This window comes from Symphodus melops (genome assembly GCF_947650265.1).
Source record: "Symphodus melops genome assembly, chromosome: 13".
Lineage (NCBI taxonomy): Eukaryota > Metazoa > Chordata > Actinopteri > Labriformes > Labridae > Symphodus > Symphodus melops.
The window spans coordinates 21,056,228-21,079,890 of NC_136703.1; the positions used below are offsets into that span (position 1 = coordinate 21,056,228).

A 23,663-nucleotide genomic window follows, 5' to 3' on the forward strand; every position below is an offset into this window, starting at 1 on the left:
TATTTTTTAATTCAGTATTAAAAAAAGCAGTAGACCAAATGGGGAGGGTATTGACATATTACTCGTATACCTTTTCTTCAATTAAGGGTTTAAATTGATCTGAATTCGCGGAGCTTTATAAAGGTTAGACTTGTTATCGGAACCCAATAGGCCGACGACACATTTTTGTGGAAAAACTCAGTTGATCATTTGGTTCTCACGCCTTTAAATCCAGGTTGTAAGTCGTAAGCGAAAAGTGATGCTGCTGATGCAGGTATAGGCCTCCAGACTGAGAAGGATAAGGGGCGGTACTTTTAACTCTTTTATTCCCTCCCCTTTGTGCTCCTTAACTTCCCAAGATAACCTTCCCCATGTGCCTTTCTTTCGTAGTTTCTTTTCTATAAAAGTGCCTTTTGGAAGAAGGAACATCAGCCTGTGCACACTTCCACGTGGACATCTCATCTTTTACGCAATGCAATCTAATCAAATCTTCGGCAATTGACGGTCCTCGTCCTGATTGCACTACGACTGCTGCAGCTCAATGACACCTGCTCGGCCACACAGACATGACCGACTATTTTTGGTTTGGTTAGGCTGATTGTTGCATCGGGATAAACCAAGGCACATCTGAATTCAAGAAGCAGTATCCGATAAACGAGGACTGCGATCAAGTACTTAAATAGAAAAGCGAACATGAAGGTAAGACACATGTCCAGCACTTCATGTTTAATAGCCTAAGACTTCACACTCCTTACAAGTTCACCAGGACGTTGTGACTATGCTATTCGTTAATTCTCAGCGTTGTTTTTGCCTATAGCAGTGCAGCAGCTGCTAAATTTGTAAGCGTCCACTGCCAGATTTGCCCGATAGTGTGTCTTTGCATGTGTGTCCATGTGTGTACGTGAGTGCCTGTGTATTATTCCCTCTCTCTCCTCTCTATTACTCTCTCTCCCTCTCTCTCTCTCCCTCTCTACAAGATCCCTCAGCTCTCACAGCATCAGTCTGTCCAAATATCCCGTCAGCCGTGCGCATCGGCTCGCACTGACTTTCTCTGGGATACGATACTCGCCACTGCATTCCCACGCTGCTTTTTTTTTTTTTTACCATCTCACATAAGGGTCCTGGTTTGTTTTGTTGTTGTTTTAAATCAAGCAACAACATATTTATTTAAGTGCATGCCTGGTGGTTAACCTCAGCCGGGTCAATGTATATAGACGCGTTCAAACGGATCCTCTTTGAAAGGCTGAACTGCTTGAAGAGGATGTGTGTGTGTCAGCGCCAGGGCAGGTCAGTATTTTGTCTAAATATGAGAAATTTGAGAATGTGTGTGTGTGAGAGAGAGAAAGACAGAAGGTGGGAGTGTGTGTATGTAAACTACTCAGCCAGTGTGTGTGTGTGTGTGTGTGTGTGTGTAAAAGAGAGTGATGATTGAGGCAGATTTTAGGGATAAGCAAGTCATTTTGACAGATGAAGTTTACCTTTGTCAACAGCAGGTGGTCATGTGTGGGTTTGTAAGTGAGAGAGTGAGTTTGTGGGCACATGATGATAACTTATGTTTGGAAAGTTTGTTATGAAATTTTATTTGTAGTCGTTTTTTTTTTCTTTCTAACATTTATTTTATTTCTATTTTTTAATCTCCTGCTGCAGAAATCACAAATACATTAGAAACGGGCTACTGCACATATATTCATGTCATAAAAAATACTCCGACTTGCAAAATGCACTGTGTAGTTCCCAGCCAGGTGTGTGCATACGTTTGTGCCCCACAGCTCTGGGTATGTGTGTAGCTGTTTGTTTAGGGCGTGTCCCGTTTTTTGAAGTGATGGATATGTGACCCTGACTTAATGTTTTGTGTTGCTCTGCGTTGTACGAGCTGTCAAGGTTATGCTATTATTATTATTACTATAACTAAAAATCATTAATTTGTTGAAGGGAAGAGAAGCAGGGACATGTGGTGTGTTAGAGTGTGCACATATGCTCTCATGCTGCTCTGGACCTCACACTGTTTGTTTTCCTCTCTGTCTCATCATCTATGGGCCCAGCAGCACCTGACTCGCACCAGAACTGAGAAAAGCCTTTTATTCTGGGTTTGTCGTTGTTTCAAATCAATTCTCTGCTTGAGTTTGAACTGACAGTAAGTGGAAATACATGTATGGGTACTAACATGACTCTGCTCTCACTGCTAACAAGAGGGGAGGATGAAGTGAGGTGCGTTTCTCCTCTATCATAGTAATGCACGTCAGCTGGGACTACTTGATTGTCTAATTATGTACCTCCTGTGTCCTTCGGCATCATGCATATTCATGCTGCTTTTTTAAGGTGATGTGAAAACAATGTGTGCATGTGTGTGTGTGTGTGTGGTCCATGTTGTGTGTGTGTGTGTACATGGTAGTTTACCCTTGACAGGGCAGGGCTACGCAGGCATTTTCTCCCATCTGTGGTCCAAACCTTTGCTCCCAGCCACTGCATTTGGATTCAGCAGTTGTACCCCGCTCTATTCTTAGTCCTCAACAGTTCATTTGAAGTCTGATGTGAAATATTAACAACAATAACAACTACATTTATATGCTGAAAATAAACTATTTTTAGTTCTTCCAATGAGGAAAAAAAAAAAATCACAAATGCCTCTAATACAGCCCAAATTCAAAGAGTATGCCGGTCAATTATAGTCAGCCTAATACTTTAGCAAACCTCCCAAAAATTGGCAAGTTTCTTCTTCTTTAAAACAGTACTACACACACTGATCATGTGTATCTTGGATGTAATAGCAACTGCTGTTTTACATCACAGTAGAAGAACTTATTTCAGGTAAATAATGAAGCGATTCTGCACTCAACCACAGTTTTCCTCTCACACTCATTTTAAGTGTATAAGATAATATAAAGTAAAATAAGGAGCAGTTTATGATCAAATATCAGTGTTTCTTTGATGCCACGTGGCAGACACATCAGGAGAGGTTGCTAGAAGGGCTGCGGCTAATGTTAGCGTAGCTTGATTTTAAGCTTTTAAGGTTTGTTTTATTCAGTGTCCTGAGTTAGGCACTTCAACTGTCACAGACTCACAGGGCTAGAAGTATACAGATGTTTGAAAAACATGCTGTAGTCCAGGTATCACAATTTTTCATTGATGATAAAAAAAAAACACTAACTTTGTCTTTGAATATAACACTTATGGGGGGAAAAAAATCTTTATACATGTTATCTTTTATATTGCTCTACAGGTTGTCATCGATCCTTATGTAATAGTTTGCATGCAAAGATTATTGCCAGATGTCTAGTGTTGTGATTATCTTTGTGTGTGCGTGCGTGCACATGTGCGCGTGTGTGCATGTGTGGCCATATAGAAATGCTTTGAATAGTCTTTGTTCAAACTTCAACATAACAATGTAAATTGAATTGGAGAGCATTAAATAACAAAAAACTATAAAAGGCAGAGTCACAAAGAAAGTAATTTATTGCTCAGCTTACAATGTAGCAATACATTAAATCCTAATCCCCCATATATCAAAATATGTGATGGTATTTCCTAAGTTCTACCAAAGCACAAACACTGTCTGTATCCAGGGAGATTTAATTTGGTTTGGATCAGCCTCTGTTAAGTGTTAGACTGACTGAAGTAGCAAATCAATAACTAATCAATGATAGTGCGAGGAGCTACAATTTATACTGTGCCATATTTGAACTGTCAAGAATGCAATGAATCCATGTATCCTTGAGTCAGATGTGAGTTGGACAACTGGGATCAATATCAGGTGGTGAGACAGGCAGCCAGGAGCAGGCGAGGGTCACCTTCACCCATCCCTACTGAATCAGCAGTATCTCTATCACACACACACACACACACACACACACACACACACACACACACACACACAGGCCTGCTTAGGTTACCAAGCTGCGACCTCACAAAAATGCTCATTATAGTGAACTGAACCTCCCCCCCATTTCCTTATGAATAATACATTTTCTTATTAAGATTGCCGCCATTTTTTAAATAAGGTGACCACGCCCTTTTTTCATTCTGCTCCCAGTCTGGTTCTATTCTATCTGGCTCTATTTTCTGCATCATCGTCTTCAACATTTTAGTTTAATTTTCCTGCTTTTTCCATCTTTCTTGTCCTTCATCTCTGTGGAGACACTGGTCTGCTCTGCTTAATTAAACTGCTCCCTCCTCCAGATGAGGGTTCATCTCTGATCACAGCGAGGAGTGTAATGCGTCCTGGCAGACTGAGTAAGATGACCTGTTGTTGTTGTTGCAGTCGTGGTGTTCCTCAGAAGAGCAGTGTGTACACAACACGCCCCACTAATGCAACCCCCTGCCTTGACCTTGATCCCTGATGTTTTCCCCCAAAAAAGGACATCCGTGAGTGTGTGTCATCCTATCAGGTGTGCGTGTCACTTTAATTCTCAATGATGATTAAATCTTACACTAAGTCCCAGTCAATAGAAGAGCAGCTTTAATATCAAATCACACACAGGAATAGATTGTGTATCCATTGATGGCGTGCGGATGATATTGACTTTTCATTCCATGTATTGTTAGGTTTTTTTTCATGTATACTTTATAGTGAGCGAAATGTTTCCATGCGAGTGTGATAGAGGGAGACATTTTGTGTTTTGCGACCCACACGCATTTAATCTTTTATTTTTAAATCTGCCTCTGCTGTCTGTTTTGTGTTGAGCACTCTCGTGCCCTAGATTTGAAAGCGAGTGAGCATCAGGGAGCTTTAAGGCACCCCACGTTGCTCACACAGTTTTGGTGTAAATATTTGGCGGGAGAGCTCAGGGCACAGATTTCAGATATGTCTGAGAAGTCAGACTGGGACAATGCTCACATGCCTTTTTGTTTTTTTTGTAAGTCTGCCACTCCAGCGGTCTATGAGATGAATTAAAGGTCAGCGGTTATTTAAGATGCCTTGTCTCACCTTCAACCCTCATGGGAGGATGCAGTGAGATGAGGAGCAGTGTGCTTCACCACAGGTCAGAGTGAAGTCCTGCACTCTGCACAGCACACCTCTGTTGGAATTGGAAGGTTATTTTAGACAATGTGTCGAATTGTTTTTCAAAAATTGAGACTGTCGTTTAGATGAGCTGTTCACTCTTATTATGTTTTATTTAAGCTAACTTTTGATCTTCTTATCTTTGATTTGCAGGTTTGGAATCAAGTTGCATATTATAATTGATCAGTTGATTTCTTGAAATGAATCCGTAATTATTAAAATAATTGAACTTCTAATCTTGTCTTTTCTCTTTTTAAAATATAAACCATTTGTTGGTTTTAAAAGCTGTTTTTAGTTTTAGAAACTGATTGTGGCTACAACTATTGATGATTTCAAGCATTTATCAACTGCTACTGAAACAACTTAATTCTGTTCGGTGATTTGATATTCAGTATTTTCTTTAAAATTTTTTAAAAAAAAAGCTCTTTGCCCGAAAATTTGATTTGAAGCTGAAATAATTTTTTTAAGCAGTAAAATCACAAGTATAGAACAACAATCAGGATCATGTGTTAATCTTTAGTTTTCTTTAACAAGATGGTCATTACCTGATCTTTATACACTCACTCAGTAGATGTAGGTACTTATATTAATAATTAATAATAATAATAATAGATATTTGTAATGATACTGAGCAAGAACAGAAGAAAATCAACAGTTAAGAAATTTGACATTTGGTTATGTTTTGTCCAACTTGCTTCAGTTATCTACGTATTATCGAAAGCATAGATGATTCATTTTCTGTGGAATAATTACTCAGTAAAATAATTTACCAACTTTTGTATTTTTACTTAATTGATGGTTACAGCTTAAAGTTCACCTTTGAATGTGAGCAGCAGTGCACATGCTCTATAATAACTCATTCTTGCTGACTCGGTTCAGTTTTGCAGACTCATGAAACTCCAGTCTTTTTTAGTTGTTTATTCATGACGAGTGTTTGCAGAGAGACAAATAAATGGAGTCGTTTGGCATGCTGGTCACAGTGAGGCTGACAAAACACAGCCAGTCAGTTCATCTATATTCTCAGAATTTCACTTTTCGGAAAGATGAGTGCCGTGAACTTTGAGTGAGCAGGCATAAAATACCAAACACGCTTACATAAATTCATTCTTGCTGAGCTAATTGAACAGGCTAATTTCATTATCGCAGATCTCATTTAGAGCGGAAACACAACGTCGACAACCGAGCGAGCATGGCTCAGACAAGTCAAACCAACAGAAGCTTTCATAGGCATTAAACTCGACTCTTCTGTTCTGCTCAGCCAGCTGCAGAAAAGCTGCTGAGTGATGGGAACATTTGGAGAAAAAGATCATCAGGCAGAGTTAAACTTGAGCACCATCTCACTGCAAAAGCTGATAGTGTTGAAAGTTTGTTATCTTTGAAGAAGTTCCTCTCTAACTTCTGGTCTGTGGTCAAAGCCGATTATGTCAGAGAGCTATCTACCAGCTGAGAGACGGCTTTGATGGGGATGAGGGCCGGCATGTAGATAGACATCAGGAGCACAGGGAGGATCACGAGAGCTGACAGATACTGCTCTCACCACAAAGCCTCAATAATGTTACTGGTACAGAGGTGACATCAGAATCCTTGGTGCCAAAATGAAAGTAAAAGTCACAGTGAGGTTGAAGAAATACTTTTTTTCTATACAATTAAGTTTCCCCTCATCTTAATTAATGTGTTAAGCTCACGCCCTGCTTTTCCTGAAGGTCTTTCAAGGCGTTTTGCACCCCAATGTCAAGTGCTATTCCCTCATGTCCTTGATTCGTTGCTTCAAGTTGACTTTGAATAATTGAGCTCTGTGGCAAAGCTCATCTGTGTAACTTTAATAAATGATCACCCAGGAGATCCAACCTGAAATAACCGCTTAGTTAATTTGTCCTGTAAAAAAAGATATTTCACTTTTGACTGCAAGCCAGCAGGGAAAAAATGGTACCAGCTTTTTACAGATTAATCACGGGAAATAATTAAACATGCAGAACCTTGAATCTTAGCATTATCACTGCTGCACTGTTAAGTTTGTTAAGATGAGGCTTGAGTTTCCTTTTCTTTTTTTTAAACTCGGTTTTCGTAAAAAAAAAAAAAAAAAAAGAAGTTGTCATCATGGTTAATTAACTCTGAACAGTGAATGTTCTCTGGATAAAGCAGGCATGTGTTTATGCAATTCAAAGCTAAAAGGCATATGTCAACCAGAAAACAAGATGTGGCGCAGCTGTTCATGCCACACGGAGTCACAATAGCCTTGAGCTTTTGCTTTATACTTTAAACAAAGATGGTGAAGAAATGAAAAAAAATAAAAATAAAAAACCTCTAAGAATAGCTTGGAAGTCAGAAGGATGTGTGTTTTGCCTGTGATAGATTGCTATGGTTTGAAATTACACTGAGAGGCTGTGCTTTCAGGCTTTAAGGATTCTGAACATGTCTCTGGTGGAGAGGAAGTCAGTGAAACAGGATCTGTGTTGGTCAGCTCTTCCATGACCTAAAGGTCAGAAATCTCAATTGAGCATTCTTTTTATAGGCTCAGATATCCTTGAATCCTTATAGTGTGTCCTCTACTGTGGGTCTATTAGTTTTATTGTTGGCTCTATAATTCATCTAGAGTGATATGTGTGCTGTTTATGGTCAAGGTAGACATGGCTCTATGGATGCCATCGTTCGTCAGTTCACCCTTTTTGATCCGGACTGAACATCTCATTTATAGATTTGATGGATTGCCATGACATTATGAACAGACATTCATGGCTCCCCGGTGATAATTCCTGCTGTTCACCTTAAATTCCCTGACTTTTTTTCATACGCTGATTTTTTTTTTTCTCCTGTTTTTATTGTATAACCTTAGCAGCCAGAGATGGATTACCATTACGTGCCGACTTAATGTGTCATTTTTTACTGATTTTGGGATGCATACAGACAAAACGTTTTTATTAAATTAGTTTCCTTTTTTGATCAGGGGAACACTTATTTAGATTAAAATGATCTATTTTTAAGAGTGTCCAGTCTCAGACAGGCAGCAACATAGTTCACAAAGTTTTTGATAAACGAAAATCAGCCATATGATTATAAGAAATATCACTTTAATACAGTACATTAAAAGACACAATCGCGAGTAAATCAGCATTAGTTCTCAACATAAAATACAATCAAAACATTTGGCCAGATGTGCTCACGTCTAGGTAATTTAAAATCACCTTAAAACATCAAATGAAACCAGCTCTTTACAATTCAGGTCTGTCATTTATATATTTGGAATCAGAGGTTTCACATCACACCCATGAACTGTATACAAACAGTCTGAGTGGCGTCACCCTTTGGCTGTTTTCAAAGCCCATTCATGACGGTTGCCAGACTGGAAATGGTGACTCTATCAAACTTTTGGTCAGCCTTACAACAGGCAAAGAGCTGGAGAAGAGGCAGGCAGGCATCAAGCCGCCTAACAAACTTCTAAAACAGGGCTGCAGTCAGCTCAGTTAGGCCTAACTTGTTCTTAAGTTAAAAAAAAAGAAAAGAAAAAAAAGTGCTGATAACGACATTAACTAATAAGACCAAAACTTATTTTTGCACAAGGCTGTACACAAGTTTAACAGCGATTTTAAAGGAGCAATATGTATCTCTGACCCCTAGTGTTAAAAATGGGTACTGTAGTCCAAAGCATTGAAGAAAGCTATCTTTTTTTCAAGCAATCCTACTGGTTACAATACATTGAAAGTTTTACAAAGCACTATTTAACTTTATGAATCCATAAAATCCCTTTGTCAACAGCAGTACATCCCTCGCTAGTCTCACCGTTTACCTAAACCTGTGTTTAGTGTGCACACAGAAACATGAGTATACAGGGCCAGTTTGTAGCCTCAACACCTGCAGCAGGAGAGTGTGTGCAGGGCGGTGTCAGTGTGCGTCTGCTGCGGGACGTGTCCAAGCTTCAGCAGGCCTGACAGGCTGTGGCTCATTAAACCCCCGTCAGACGCACGAGGTCAAGACAACAGCTACTGCGCGCGCGACGCAATCTTCCTCCTACTCAAGTATAATATGGACACACAGAATGTGACTGTGCCGGCCCAACAGGACAGGATAATACCCAAGACTTATGAGTCGCTTTATTTTTAGCATTTTAATCATTTCTGCCAACTGCTGAGAAATTCTGAGAAATCTTAAAACATGAAGAGACTAACGGCTTACAGAATCATTATTCCAGATTCATGAATGTGGGAATATGCTGTGTAAATTGATGTTTTTGTTTCTATTCTCTTCTCACAGCACTCTTTGTGCAAGTTGTGACTTGTTGTGTTTTCTAGCTGGGTGTGCAGGCTGGTCAAAAGTGTTGCTGCAGAAGGTTTCACAGTGGGGCGGAGAGGGGCCAGTGTTTGGCAAAGGATGAGGTGTTAAGCCTTATTTCAGGTTCAGACATGCATTCATATACACTCACCCCTATGTTTGATTGTGTTTTCTTCAACTATGCTGAAGTGACAGCTGTTGGTTTTTCACAATAATTTAAACCCAATGATGTTTAGAAACTAACTTGACTGATTCATGCCGTCTGTGCTGAAGTCCTTTAAGGTCAAACAAAAGAACCTATGCCAGCCTCACACTGTGTGGTGCTCATGAAGTCGGTATGACCTCTGGAGTTCTACTTTTTAGTTGATAGTCAAAAGTTAATAGACCAGGCCCCAGAATATTTCATTGCTAAAAAATGACTGTTGACATGAAATAGACTGTAAATAACAAGAAAAAGATGACAGATAAAAGATAGTTTTTACTCTACTAGAAATCATGTCTTAGTGTGCTAAATTGATTTACCAAATTGTCCAAACTGATTACATTACAGCCAGAAGGGAAGCCGTTATTGTGTACTTACCTTCATGGACACTGGATTCAACATGACTTGAATGGCACAACTTATTTCACAGCCACATATTTCATTCTTAAACTCCATCTGTATTTTTATCTTTTAATCTCTCTCTGCCCTACTCTCCCTTCTTTGTCCATCTCTGAATAACCCACTTGAGACCCCTCTGTTGGCCGAGCAGTAGGAGAGAGGATGGAGAAGATCTCTGTCAGATCTTCCTGTCCAATGACCACTCAAGTGGAAAGGATTAGTTGTATCCTGTCTTTTTCTGGCTCTTTGAAGCAGTCTCATTAGGCCTGTCGGAGGACCCAGGGTGCTCCTGATAGTGATGGTGATGCTGGTGGTGGTGTTTCACTCAACCCCACCCATCACAGTGTCATGATAGGCACACACTGGTTAAGAGGATTGGGTCTTTGTGAAGTGATGAAGCTAATCTTCTGAGATCAGTTCTGTCCATTAGGAATATTGCTTATAAGGCTATAAATAGATACTAAGATTTAATTATGTCATGTTCCTGTTTGGTTTGTATTTTGTTCATTTCAGTGTTTACATCTCATGTTCTTTATTTTCTCTCATTCTTCCCTGGAATTGCTTGTTTCCCTTGTTGTAGTATTTCCATCTTTAGTGTTTCCTGTTTTATTTTGTAGTTCTTGCCCCTGTGTGTCATGTCTACAGTTACTTCCTCCCTTTATGTTTCTCTCCTTTTGCGCTCATTGTTCTCAGTCTTTTTACTCTCACCATGTTTGATTACCACCCTTGTTTAGTCTCTGGGTTTTTTAAGGTCTGTGTCACCTCATTCTGTCATAATGTGTAAAAAACAACAAGTAATTAAAAAAATAATTGAATTTTTGAAAAAGATCAAAAGGTAAAAAAAAGACCTGACTCTTTTCTTTCAGAACTGCAAATGAAACAATTTCCAACATAAAGGTCCAGGGAAGGGACAGAGAAAAGCAAATATCACAAGAGCTCAGGAAAGTCCACGCAAGAAACGTGGAGATGGTTTGACAGAGACTCCACAGTGAAACACAGGGTAGGTAGACGTATGAACTGACTCTGAAAGATTTGAGAGTCTGGTAGAGTCTGTCAAAGGGAAGGTCTGGGGTTCGATCCCCAGCCCCAACAGCAGTGTGTCTTTGGGCAAGACACTTAACCCTGAATTGCTTCTGCTGCTTCTGCTGCTTCGTTTGCGGCGTATGAATGTGTACAGTATGAGTGGGATTAGTTACTTCTGATTAACACACAAAGCAACCTCTGCTGTCAGTATGAGAATGGTTTAGTGTGACATGCAGTGTAAAAGCATGTTGAGAAGTCAGAAGACTAGAAATGCAGTATACAAACTCAAGTCCATTCACCATTTGAAGTACATTTGGATAAAAACATGCAGCTTGCAACTTTGACTGATAACTAGCTAATTGCCCGGTTCAATTTTTTTTTTTGCACATCTCCATTGGTTTCATTTTTTTAAACTGGAGGTTGCTTTGTGGTCCAACATAAAATGAACTCTACGTTACAGCCTCTTTAAATTTAACCAACAAATAAAGAGATACTGATAAAGATACTCACAAATAGTATTATCCTTTTAGCCCTTTTTTAAGTACCTCTATGGGTCCTTTAACTACACACTAAAGAGAGCTCCAAAGGGATTTGTTGTGATTTTCAATGATGCACTGGAAAGACAAAAAGTATTTATCATTAAAACAGCTGCAAAGCTATCTTTAAGTGATGTGAAATGTAAGCTTAAAGATCTATTTTCCATTCATGGGAATTCTAATGTTGTTGTCAAGTGACACATTGTATCTACCTGTTTCCATGGAGCCTTTATTTTAAGCTAGGCCCAACAAGGCTCTAGCTCTATTAGACGAACAGACTTGAGATTGGTATTGATCTTTTCATCTAACTCATGGCAAACGGCAAATAAAAAATGTTGCCTCGAATATCAGAGTATTCCTTTAATATCAAGTGTTTTCTGTCGAACATGCCTGCATGTCATGTCTGTCTTTTACACACGTCAGCCTACCTTGTGTATCTTTGCTGCAATGTGCGTGAAGGTGACAGTGCTTCTCTGATAATGTCAGAGACAGCCTGTCCGCCTCTCTCCGGACATCACAGCTTTCAAGTCACTGCCGATTTAAACCACTCTTCACCATGTCAGCTACATCATCAGCACACAAAAAACACACTTAAATGCACACACAGGACTGGTCACCCTTGAAGCAACTGTAGCTTGAATCAGTACGCAAAACACGTCATTTCACACTGCAATGGAATAGACAATTGAAGATTGCGTCTCGGGAAATACACTTTGCAAAACAAACAGGGTGATTGTTCATTGTCCTGAAAAATCGATAACAATCTATATTTGTGTACCAGCATCATACATCACTGCAGATAAAGAAACGACACTGAGTACACTGTCACACTGCAGCCACAGGTTCTTGTCCTGCCTGTCTAAGCCTGTGTGCATTCAGTGACCCGCGACTTTATTGAACGCAAACTCGATTTTCCCATGTGACACAAAATGTGCTGGAATGTGCACTAACTCCTGTGTTTACATGAAAACACTACGTCAGCCTGCAGCAAGTGCAGTGAACATGAGGGAACGTCTGTGAATTTCTTTTGGTCGGACAGTCATGCACAGAGCCGTCGTAGCTGTTGCCCAAAACAAAGACATGGTTTGCAATGTTGTCGTTCCAACTCTCACCGAAAATATCCAAACCTGTGAAGCTGAAATTTTTTTCGACTTTTATGTATTTTGATGTGAAGCAGAAAGACTCCACAGACCTCAGGCATCAAGAACTGATAAAGGTTAAATAACAAAAACAACCTCCTGCCTGCAGTCACAGGATCCTCCTCTAGCTTGTTATGCAATTGGCACTTTCCCCCACCTTATTACAGTCTCACACCTTCTGTTCATTCTCTGGAAACTGTTTTCTTTTCTTTCCCAGCTCATTCGCCATGTCTAAGGCAGCGGTGAAGAAGCTGCACTGGCGCTCCAAGGTGCAGGACTTCTTTGTCCCCTTGCTGGGTTCTTCCGGTGAGCTGGGCATTGCCATCGGCGGAGGAGCAGATTATGGAGAGTTTCCTTTCGTCACGTCGGCTCCTGGGGGAATCCTCACTGTGGGTGACATCATCCTAGAGATCGGGGGAACACCAGTACTAGGGATGACATTAGGAGATGTCCGGGGTGTCCTCAACTCCTGCTCCCATCCCATCCGCATCAAAACTTTGTCTCCAGGTACGGTGACTCAGCGCTTCAATAAATCACAGCCTTGTAAATTAGTCTGCAGTTTTATTGTTCTGGGAGGTGTAAATAATCAGCAGTCAAGGGAGGTGTGGACAGAATAAACTACAAGACTTCTCCTCCTACGAATGGCATTCATAACAGTTAGTTCTGACTGAGTGATTTGATTGGACAAGAGGCAGTCCAAAAGTGCTGATATGGAGTACAACAGCAGGGACTTTGAATCATATGTATCACACTGCTATAGGTGTTCTGACTTCTGTTAATGACTGCTACTTTAATTTAAATTGCCCTTCCCCTTTATATTGTATTGTCCACCAATGCAACTGTCAACAGTCTTTTATTTCTCTGGTGGATGATAAATACAAACATACAGATACAGAGATTAGAAATGTAAAGTAAAAGGAGCTGGTGAAATGATTAGTCATCAACACAATTAGAAATACAAATAGAGTATAGGGAGATGTTTATGTTGTGTTTGGCAATAATAATGTGTTGGTGTAGCCCAAAAAAAAAAGATCAAATAATATTGAAGTCGTTGGGGGGCGCCGATAGCTCAGCGGCAGCGACAGCGCGCGTACCATGTTGCGAGGCCTCGCTCCTCGCGCGGGCGGCCCGGGTTCGCGTCCGGCCTGTGGCCACCTTCCCGCATGTCTCTCCCCACTCTCTCCCCCTTTCCGACTCTATCCACTGTCCTCTATCAATAAAGGCAAAAGGCCAAAAACAAATCTTTAAAAAAAAAAAAATATTGAAGTCGTTGTTTACTACCATAGGTTACTTTTGTAAAATACAGTAAAAAAAAACCTCTTGGATATTGGATGTCAGCATTGTTGTAATTCTGTCATAGATCCAGTAAATATTCAATCATGCAGATATTCAGTACAACAACGTTTGTTCTTGTGTGATGTTGCTTTATTGTCCAACACTGTGACAGTTAAACTTGTTGCTTTCGTTGATTACACTAACTTCATTTGACTCCTCCCGAAGAGTCTGTTACCCTGAAGTCCAGGCTGTCACTCATAAAAATCAAGCTCAGCTGACTCCCACAAGCAAGATCCTGCAGCCTCGGGCATTCTGATGCCTGATTTGCACTTGTCAATTAGTCCGGATATGTCAAGGCAATCGGTCAATATGTGGGTAGGAGGTCAAAATTGCTGATGACACATGACAAGAGGGAGGCAATATAGTTGTCTGTCACTGGTGAGGGGTCCTTGATGTTTAAATCAGGGGGCTAGGGGTAACGGATGTCTTTGTTGGCTGTGAACAGAGCAGTATGTCACCGGGATGTCACCTGACGGCGGCTCGCGATGGCCTTGCCCACCAGATTGATAGCTGATTTGGCCACAGGGGTGTAAATGGGGACCTTTGCTCCGGCTCCTACTGCTGCTAGATCCATTATCATTTCTGAAGTCCGCCTGGCCCCTCCCCTTTGCAGCTCGACTGCGTGTAGTGTGGACAGTGATGGATGAGCTGATGCGACCGCTTGCTGTACCACTCCTCCTCCTACTCCTGCGACTATTACAACTCCCTCTGCTTCAGTTCAGGCTCAAATACAGGACACAGGGCTGCATGCTCAAGAGGCAGGTTGCAGTTTAAAGGTTTAAGCATAAATGATGTTGCTCTGTGGAGGGAAAAACAGAGAGTGGTGATATGATGGGTCTCTCTAATTTTCTCGGTGGAGTTTACAGAGCCTTGCTCCCCTAAACTTTGCCATATTTCGTTAGGTTACAACTTTGAATTAAAGTGGATTTTATTGGGGTTGTTAGTAACAGGCAGACAATAAAAAAGTTTTCCCGAATATCTTTTCGTTATTTTATATTATTTTGCTCATATTTGAATTGACTTTTGCAACTTATTACATCATTTCAGACTAATTAGCAAAGCTGTTTGTGTTCTTCATGTGAATAGATTTTCAATTGTAATTTGAAAAAAAATGTTGTCTTAACAGCTATGGTTAACTTAAAAAAAACAACTATAAATGGAAGGGGAAAAAAAATATGGCATTGTGTATTTTGAAATGCCTAACTTAAATCAGGTGCAAAACTTACTGCCTTCCGGTTATTACTTGTGCATCCGCTTCTGGCTGCTTGTTGAACTGCTCTGATTGTTCATCAAGCGGTAAAAAAAACAAGTTGTATAATTTGGAAAAACAGCGTTTCAAATGTGAAGAAGTCCAATAGGGATGAAGACTTATGTAAGGCACGGTAGAACATCTTCTTTGTGTGGCTATTAACCTTGACTTCTGACTTCCTTAATGCTCGCCTGTATTGCACAATGTTCGAGATATCAGCTCATTCAATTTCTGAGAGCTGATGTTGAGGTCTAATAGATTAGAAAACAGCAGCTGTTTCATAACGAGATGAACAATAGCCCCTCATATCTCCCAAAAGGCAGCTGGCTGGATTCATTTCCTTTTACGGGCGGCAGCCGTATGCAGACAGTAATATGTACGCACAGTTGACTGGCTCCACTAATAAAATTATAACATTGAGACGTTTTTTAATGGCGCACAGCACAAATTCAGTCTGCTACCAGACAGACGCACTGTAGCAGGCGGTGGGGGGTCGGGGGGTGACAAGGGTGTATGAACGGTCTGTTGGGCAAGCTCAGACAGAGTGGTAGCCTGTCAGAGTGACAACCTGGAGAAGCTCTCAGCCAATCCATAACAGTGAGTGACCTGTCATCTGAGGCTGTAAAGCACTTGAGATGATATTAAGAGATGAGAGAGAGGAAGCTGAGCCCCAATGATCAACTCTGCCTCCCTTGGTGACAGCCTCAACTGTTGTGTCTGCAGCAATTAACCTCAGCGGGTTGTTATGTATGCATGAAGTACTCAGGGAAACACATTTTATATTCAGGATCTATGAGAAGTGATATAGGAATATCGGTGAGAGTGAATGTGGAAGTCTTGGTTGTCAAATGATAGCGTTAAATCAAGCCGGCAGTAAAGATCAGTACATTATATAAATTCAAGTCTCTATTGGACAGGCAACAAACAAATCTTCGAGTAAATCTGCCTCATCAGAGTGATGTGCTTACTGAGCTGTTTCCTTTACGTCTCTCTCTCTTTCTGCTTCTTCCTCTCTCTCTCTACCATGCTCGTACCTTTGCCCTTCCCTCAGGCTCCACATTGTGCAAGGATCTCAGGTTGTATCTGAGTAAGTGCTTCACACCCGGCTCAGTGGACAGCCAACTTCAGCAGGTCATCAGGGAGAACCTCTACCTCCGAGCTGTACCCTGTGAGTCCCATTATGTGCTTCTTTGTCTTTTTGTATCTCTCTGCACTTTGTCTTCATAGCTCTTAGTCCTTCACACCTCCTGTGCACACATTTACATATATATTTAAATGTTTAACCTTTAGAGTCATTTCAATACTGATTACTTATTAACGTCAGAAAACAAACACCTGTCTCCTCTTTAACAAACCATTATCCTTCACAAACCATATAGACTGCACGAGCAACTGCAGCCTAAGAATCAGGAAAAATGACAGATTTGGAGTCCGATATTATGTAAGAATAGACAGCACTAACCGTGAGCTGCTAGAAAGGTTAACATTTTAGCTTACATCGTTTTTCCAACCCAGACGTTTTCATTTGATTTTCAGTTAATATAAACTCAAATAACTTCAAATGAAACTGTTTTATAGATTTTTTTAAGATTTCTAGGCACATGGCTTGTTTTGTTCAAAGGCTTGTATTAGTGTACTAAATCGGGCCATACTAACAGGCTTGTGTGGAAATAATCCAATACACACATAAAAAAGATATGTATTTATAGTATTGTTTTCAGAATTGCAAAAACTAATTCCAGGTATTGGAATCAGTGTTATCATGGATATCTGTCTTAGGTTACTGACCTCATTAATTCTTAAATAACACATCTCATAGTCTCCACCATGTGAATATCTTGGTGTTAATTGGCATTTAAGCCTTTTTCTCACACCTCCTCCTGTCAGTGTATGCAAGATAATTATAACAAAGTAATGAAAGAACATTTTATCAACACAGTTATCAGGGTTTTGTTATTATTAGACCATAACAGATGATATCGGGCTTAAACCGGAAAGAAAGAGCCACAGGTGTGGTCAGATTAGACACTTTTAATTTCAAAACACTTTATCTATAGTGACAGTTTCTCAGCATCCTCACCTCTTTGCTTGTGGTAAATAGACTTGAGCTTGTATACTGCTTTTCTAGTTTTCTGACTACTCAAAGTACTTGACGTTAAGTGTCTCGCCCAAAACCACAATGACATGTTTTAATCCACAGCTGTTTAGCTGTTTAGGTACTTTGTTTTTAAGAAGACTTACTTCATGCATCCCAGAGAGGAAATTCATTTGTGTACTCTGGTTTTAATTGGCCGCTATATTCAAATAGGTTTAACAGGTTTTTATTTTACTCTGACACTTTTTCTGTATGCGATCCCCTGCATGCAAAAGAGGCCTGTTCCATTTTCATGCTTAAGTATAAAATCAGGCACAATGGCAGCCAAGCGCAGCTAGTTGTAGTACATCTGTTGCCATCTTAATCCTGTATAATATGACGTCACTGGAAAAAAGCTAGAGGATGGAGCAGCCGTGCAGGCTTTTCTGAGAAAGATGGGCATTCTTTTATGTAATTGTTTGATTTGCGTAAGTCATGACTTTTTTGTTGTTGTTGTTGTTGTTGTTGTTCAGGTGGTTATATTGAGGGAGACGAAAACCACCTAGTGTGCACATAGACTTAACCTTGGTGTAGTAGTGTGAGTTTGCTGCTAATCTCTCCTTTAGTCCAGGAAGTAGGTCATGTGGGACAGTCTGTCAGCACAGCCCACTCTCTGACAGGACAAGGCACAGGTCAAAACTCCCAGGATGGTGCGAGGAAGAAAAATACTGTGTCTCTTACACAGTACAACATGCATATTCATATCAGAGTATAATTGCAGTTTTATTCAAATCAAGCTCTCTCATTACTTAGCCATGCATGCGTGCATCCTGTTTCATCTACAAGCTGCTGCTCGGAGAGTGATTGCCTAAATAAACAGTTATGCTGTAAGCTGTCTCAGTAAATGGATTCAGAGAATGGGATGGATAAAAGACGCTTGTCATGTAGAAAATTAGATAAATCAGTAGTTTAATGTATAATCAGAGGAGGTTTTAAAGACACAGCGTATCACTTTATTTATTGGCCAGCTATCACTACATATTACACCAAGCTGCCCAACCTCCCCCTGACTGTGGTGGCAAAGTTTGGACTCCACTTCAAATCTCTCACTGCTTTCTTGTAGTAAGAGTGACAACAAGGCAGGCTCAGCCCCCCCGGGTGTGTAATCCTCTGATCTGCTGGAGAAGACCCAATAAGAGACTGTTGTTCTCATGCCGACACAAACACACGCATGCTGTACTGATCCTGAGAAGGCTTGGAAGCCTTCATGTCTCGTGTCAGACTGGTTTGCGGATACAAAAAAGCCGATTTTTATTTTGTTGTTATCTCAAAGGAGGTAGCTGTGCTTGATGTAACAGGGACGAAAAGCTGAGGAGTATTCATCAGTGGCTCTTTGTGGCCCCCTTCAGGACCACATGTATCTCCTTCTGGTTTCAGGAGTCGCTATGCTGCGTTATTTTCTCTGTGATTAACACTTTCAGTTAGGTAAGATACGAGCCAGTTCAAGTTTTGAATGTTTCGTGTTCTGCAGAAGCAGGCCTCTGTTTTCATGTGTTGTTTTGATCTCTTTTTTTTTTTCTTTATTTGAATCGGTGGCTTTGTGTGACAGTGCTATTTAAAGCATAGCACAATCTCTGAGTCCTTTTGATGAGACAATGTGCTGTGATGTTTGAGCTGGCACCGGTGCAAGAAACATCATTACAAATGCTCACTCAGGAGGGCAGTGCATAAAAATGGATATATGCTACTGTATCAATAATCTAGAGTGAGGAAATAAATTAAAAGCAAATGTCCATCAGTGCTAAAGTAGAGGAAGGGCTGTTTAATGGTTCGGTGTGCTCATATTGAAGCAGACAGGATTCTCACTTGGGGGAACCTTGCCTTGGGGGAGCAGGTAAATGTATATTGTGTTCTCAGTCAGGTAAAAGAAACCTTTTTAGATAACATAGCTTTCACAGTCATACTCTTTTGTTCTCTGTACAGGTTTTTTGAAAACTTACAAAAACCTCAAGAACTTTCCCATCCATGTTCATAAATCGCACAAACCATTTGGATCATGTGCCCTTGCCTGATTCAGTGCCAATGTCGTCGCTTCAAGACTGGCTCCGTCTCCGCCCCCCTCCATAAAAGACTTTTCTAATTGTCTTCGGAGTGAGTCGCAGATAAGAGACATCGTCATTTAGTTGTTCTAATTCGCTCGCTCCAGCGTTGTCACACAGATCGTCTGTGGCCTTTTCAGCTGCCGGATTCATTGTTATCTATTTGTGTGCGACGGTCCTGACAGACAGCTCTCTCTTTTTGGTGTTGATACCGGTTTCTGTGTAATTACCTTTTCAATTTCTATCTTACCGCTCCTCCCGTGGGATCAGCGTGTGGCGCCTAAAGGGATGTACGGGGAAGAATAAGATGCCAATAATCCATCCATCCCCCCCACCCCACTCTCTCTCACACACACACACACACTAACATGCCATATATATTTCCTAGGATAATGAATCTCTGCCTCCCACCACATCAGCTGCAGAGAAAATGTGTGTCCTGAGGGGCGGAGAAGAGATACACATGTCAGGTGTCATCAGGAGGTTTGACATCAGATCTGTAATCACTCAAAGAGACTTTCTTTAATTATGCCTTTCTTTAATTACATGCAAGAGGGTAATTATTGTTTCTCTTTGGTGGTCAAATAGCAGGTCAGAGTGGCACAAAGTGGTCAGAAAAGCAGAAGAAAGTTTTAGTCACGCTCAATCACATCAGCTCATCACAGGAAGTGAGGATCTGTTCTTAGGAAAGCCAAAGCATTAGTTCATCTCTTAAACACAAAAGCATTAGTTCATCTCTTAAACACAAAAGCATTAGTTCATCTCTTAAACACAAAAGCATTAGCAAAACTTCTCATGATCCGGAATCATTCACTTAATTAAAGTCAATTAGCTAGCAAAAACTTGCAATATTAACAAATAATGTTATGTCAGATTAAGCACTTTAATAGCTCTCCACAAATATAGAGGGTTGGATATATTTTGTATTTTCTGGCCAACACACAGAATGATTGATTAGTGAAATACTAAGTTGCAACCCCAAAGTCAGCTTCCTGTTTTTTTTTTTTTATGGAGTTTATCAGTCCATCTATTTCATCACTCTTCAATTCAATCTAGTCCTTTTCATTCTAGAGACATGTTTTTTTTCTTTTTATCTGCTTTCATGTAAGTAGAATGAGCCAAACAAAAATTTTATTAAAACTGCAGGATATGACTCTAAGCAACAAATCAAAGGTCATTGCATTATCCTCTGCGATGGATCAGGACGCTAACTTTACAGTAGACATGTTCTCGATGCTGCAGAGTAAAGATGTGAAGCATGCCACACAGTTGAAAAAAAGAATGGACATTTTAGATAAACATTCAGTGAAGAAAGATAAGGTGAACAATCACACCAGCCCTCCACATGCCTTTAAAAAAATCCAGACTGTTTCCTAATGAGCCACAAAGTGTCTCATCTCCTCAAAGTACACAGGCGAGGAATCGAAACTCGCGTTAGTCCATCAATCAATCAGTCATTTTGTAGAAAAAAAGCTGAAGACAATTTTAACTGTCTTTATGCCATTCTTAGCAAACATTTGGCTTTTAGTTTTCCAGCTACTAACAAAATATTAATGGGCATTTTGAAACTGTCGTTCAATAAGATTACCAAAGGACTCATCAATTCATAGAGAATTGTGTCATAATGGATAGTGTAAATAATGGGTAGGTGCAACCCACACAGGTTTGTTTGGGATTTTTGAGGAGGCTATTCTATAAGCTTTACTTATTAAGCCTTGAAACCTTTCGCCTTGGCTGTTTTATTAAAAAAGGAAAATTTAAGAGGAGAGTCAGTTAGCAGAACAAAAATGGCATTAAAGCTGTAGCTGTAATCAGAGGCAAGTGCCTCATCCTCTGCAGCTTACTGGGACTCAGACTGTACATTAAACACACTGTGTGCTACAGAGAGAAGAGGTCAGATCGTGCTATGCCTCATGCTCTCTAATATTTGTGTTTCCAGAACTCTGTGAGTGTGTGTGTGTGTGTGTCTGCATGCATGCTCTTCACTGTCCCGCATGTGTCATTGTGGCTGCGAGAGCTGCTCCCAGGACGGCAGTGCATTAATCATGGGTTTTATAGGGTAGCTGGGTGTGACTCCCTCCTGCCGACTCCACACTGACATCACATGTGGTCCTCAAGGAGAAGGACACAGATTCGTCCTTAGTTTGGGCTCGGTGTGATTCCGTCTTGGGAAACAGATTGCTTGTCTCAAGGTCAGACTGGGTGTCTTGTAGCTTAATCAGTTCTTTGAAGATGTGATCATGTCTTTCTCACCACATGCCTGCACATGAATTTAATGGGTTCCTCTGTGTTTCTGTAATGATGGGCCACTTTTTTTTTTCTTTTTGCTGTGGTTTTAGACTCGCAGTTCTCATCCGGGCCAAGGTCAATGTGAATCAATTATGATGACACACCACTGATCATCCAAGTGCTCCATCTTTGCGATGGTGATAGAAAGACTTTAGTACTTTCACAGCGCCTCATTAATGATTAATTCTCCTCTCATTGATCTGCTCATAATAAAGAAGATGGTAAATGGCTGCTATCATCATTGTGCTCTTCAAAACAAAGGGCAGAGTTTGGTTTTGTGGGTGGATGCTCTTTTGCTCTGGGACTGAATAAACATCAACAGCAAAGGCTTTGAATAAAAACATCACTTGTTTAAGTTGTGATCATCACTTAATGTTCAAATGGAATATGTGTCCTTATTGTCAATTTGTCCATCTAATTAAATATGAAGACTTATTTGCTGAATTTCTGTTTTAGGACCCCTGATGAAACAACAAGGTCTTCATTAATTGACTTTTCATCAACATTAGAGCTAGCATTATCTCTTGCCTTTGTTTGTCTGATGAATGACAGAAGATTTCCTGTTTTCTCTTTTTTCTCAGGTACAACCAGACCGCCCAGAGATGGGGAAATCTCAGGAGTAGACTACAACTTTGTCTCCATTGAGGAGTTCTTCTCCTTGGAGGAGGCAGGAGCACTGCTTGAGAGTGGGAAGTTCAAAGGTGAGGTTTTAACTTGTTGGATCTTTTCAACTTAAGCTGTGTTTCATCCACAGGAACTTTCCCCAAGGGGCGAGGAACTTAAGAGAAACTCAGCTGGTTACAAGGAACCAGTATTTAACTTATGGGGATGGAAGCAGGAGAACGAACTGGTTTAGATGTAACCAGCCAACCTAAAAAGCCTCAGCCTTTTTCTAATAAGCTCCACGGATAGAAACATGGTAAAACTGGGATAAATATTGGAGATGCTTTGAAAAATTGAGAGGGGTTAGAACTGATGCAGAATTGGCTCTAAACTGAAACTTCAGTGACCGCGACATGGCAAACTGTGTACGTATTGTCTGTAGGGAGGAAGGGGACAGCTTTCTCCCATGTTTTGCATTTGTACTGCAGTACCACTTCTAAACGCTCAGTGTCAAAGTTACATTTTGCTCCTTTGACTTGAAAGAAGGCAAACAAGCTTGTCTGTGAAAAGTTTTCCATTTCGGAGTATTTATCTTACTTATTAAATATTCATGTTTTTTTGCTGCTTATAAATAACATTGACATTTTTTGTTTTGATAAATGATGTTTACACAGATCATGAAAAGACAGCCACCTCCTTGCATGCATATGAATGCTATCAGGTGTTGCTCAGTCTGAATCTACTCAGCAGACTCCTCCTCCAGTAAGGGTCACAGTGCTGTGTCTGATGAAAAGCCTCCGTACATTAGCATCCATAATTTATAAGAGTTTAATGGGAGCAATGAATGTCATCCGTACTTGCCGTACATGTGACATTGACGGGTACATCTCTACAGCATAGCAATCGGAGGTATCTGCAGCATTGTCCCTTTAGTCGCCTGCAGAAACAGCAGAAAATGGTGACGGCTGGTGACCTTGTTGTTGGGTTCACTAATCTAATGTTTCCCCCCAACCCATTGAGCCAAATGGAGGAGCAGAGGTAATTTAATTTGTTCTTTGGCAGCTGGAGCCGATGTTTAGAATGGAGAATTTAGAACATATACAGGGGATGATCTCAGGGGATACATAATGCACACACATACAAATGTGTGTGTTATGACATGAACCCATTCTGCTGCAGAATATCTGAATATCAAGTTTTTATTTACATGTTGAAGCAGGCTACGTTCTTTTACCTGCAACCATCAGATTCATTTTGTGGGATTTCATTCGTAACACAGACATTTTTTTTTTCCTGTATTTGTTATGACACATTCTTTCACGAAAATACAGTTTCACTCGGATTTTTGAAATCATATAAATGATAACAAGGTTAATACAGTCATATTTCAAGATTTGTTCCAATTGAACGAATTCATAAACTCCTCCGTACTGAAGTTCCATTTTAAGATGCTGTTCTCCTTTCCTTCTCC

At 40.4% G+C, this 23,663-nt stretch overlaps 1 protein-coding gene across 5 annotated transcripts in view; it reads left to right on the forward strand.

The window, feature by feature from the left end:
* The first annotated feature begins 878 nt into the window (after positions 1–878).
* Positions 879–23,663, forward strand: part of magixb (MAGI family member, X-linked b) — a 43,371-nt gene continuing 20,586 nt past the window's right edge. For 4 of the 5 annotated variants that reach the window (XM_079359377.1, XM_079359378.1, XM_079359376.1 and 1 more), the window contains exons 1-4: positions 879–1,266; positions 12,761–13,050; positions 16,179–16,295; positions 22,171–22,290. In XM_079359377.1, coding sequence (XP_079215503.1) covers positions 1,184–1,266; positions 12,761–13,050; positions 16,179–16,295; positions 22,171–22,290 — 610 coding nt within the window. In that variant the 5' untranslated portion in view covers positions 879–1,183. The remainder of the gene's footprint in view (positions 1,267–12,760; positions 13,051–16,178; positions 16,296–22,170; positions 22,291–23,663) is intronic. The other variant, XM_079359375.1, reaches the window with a different exon arrangement.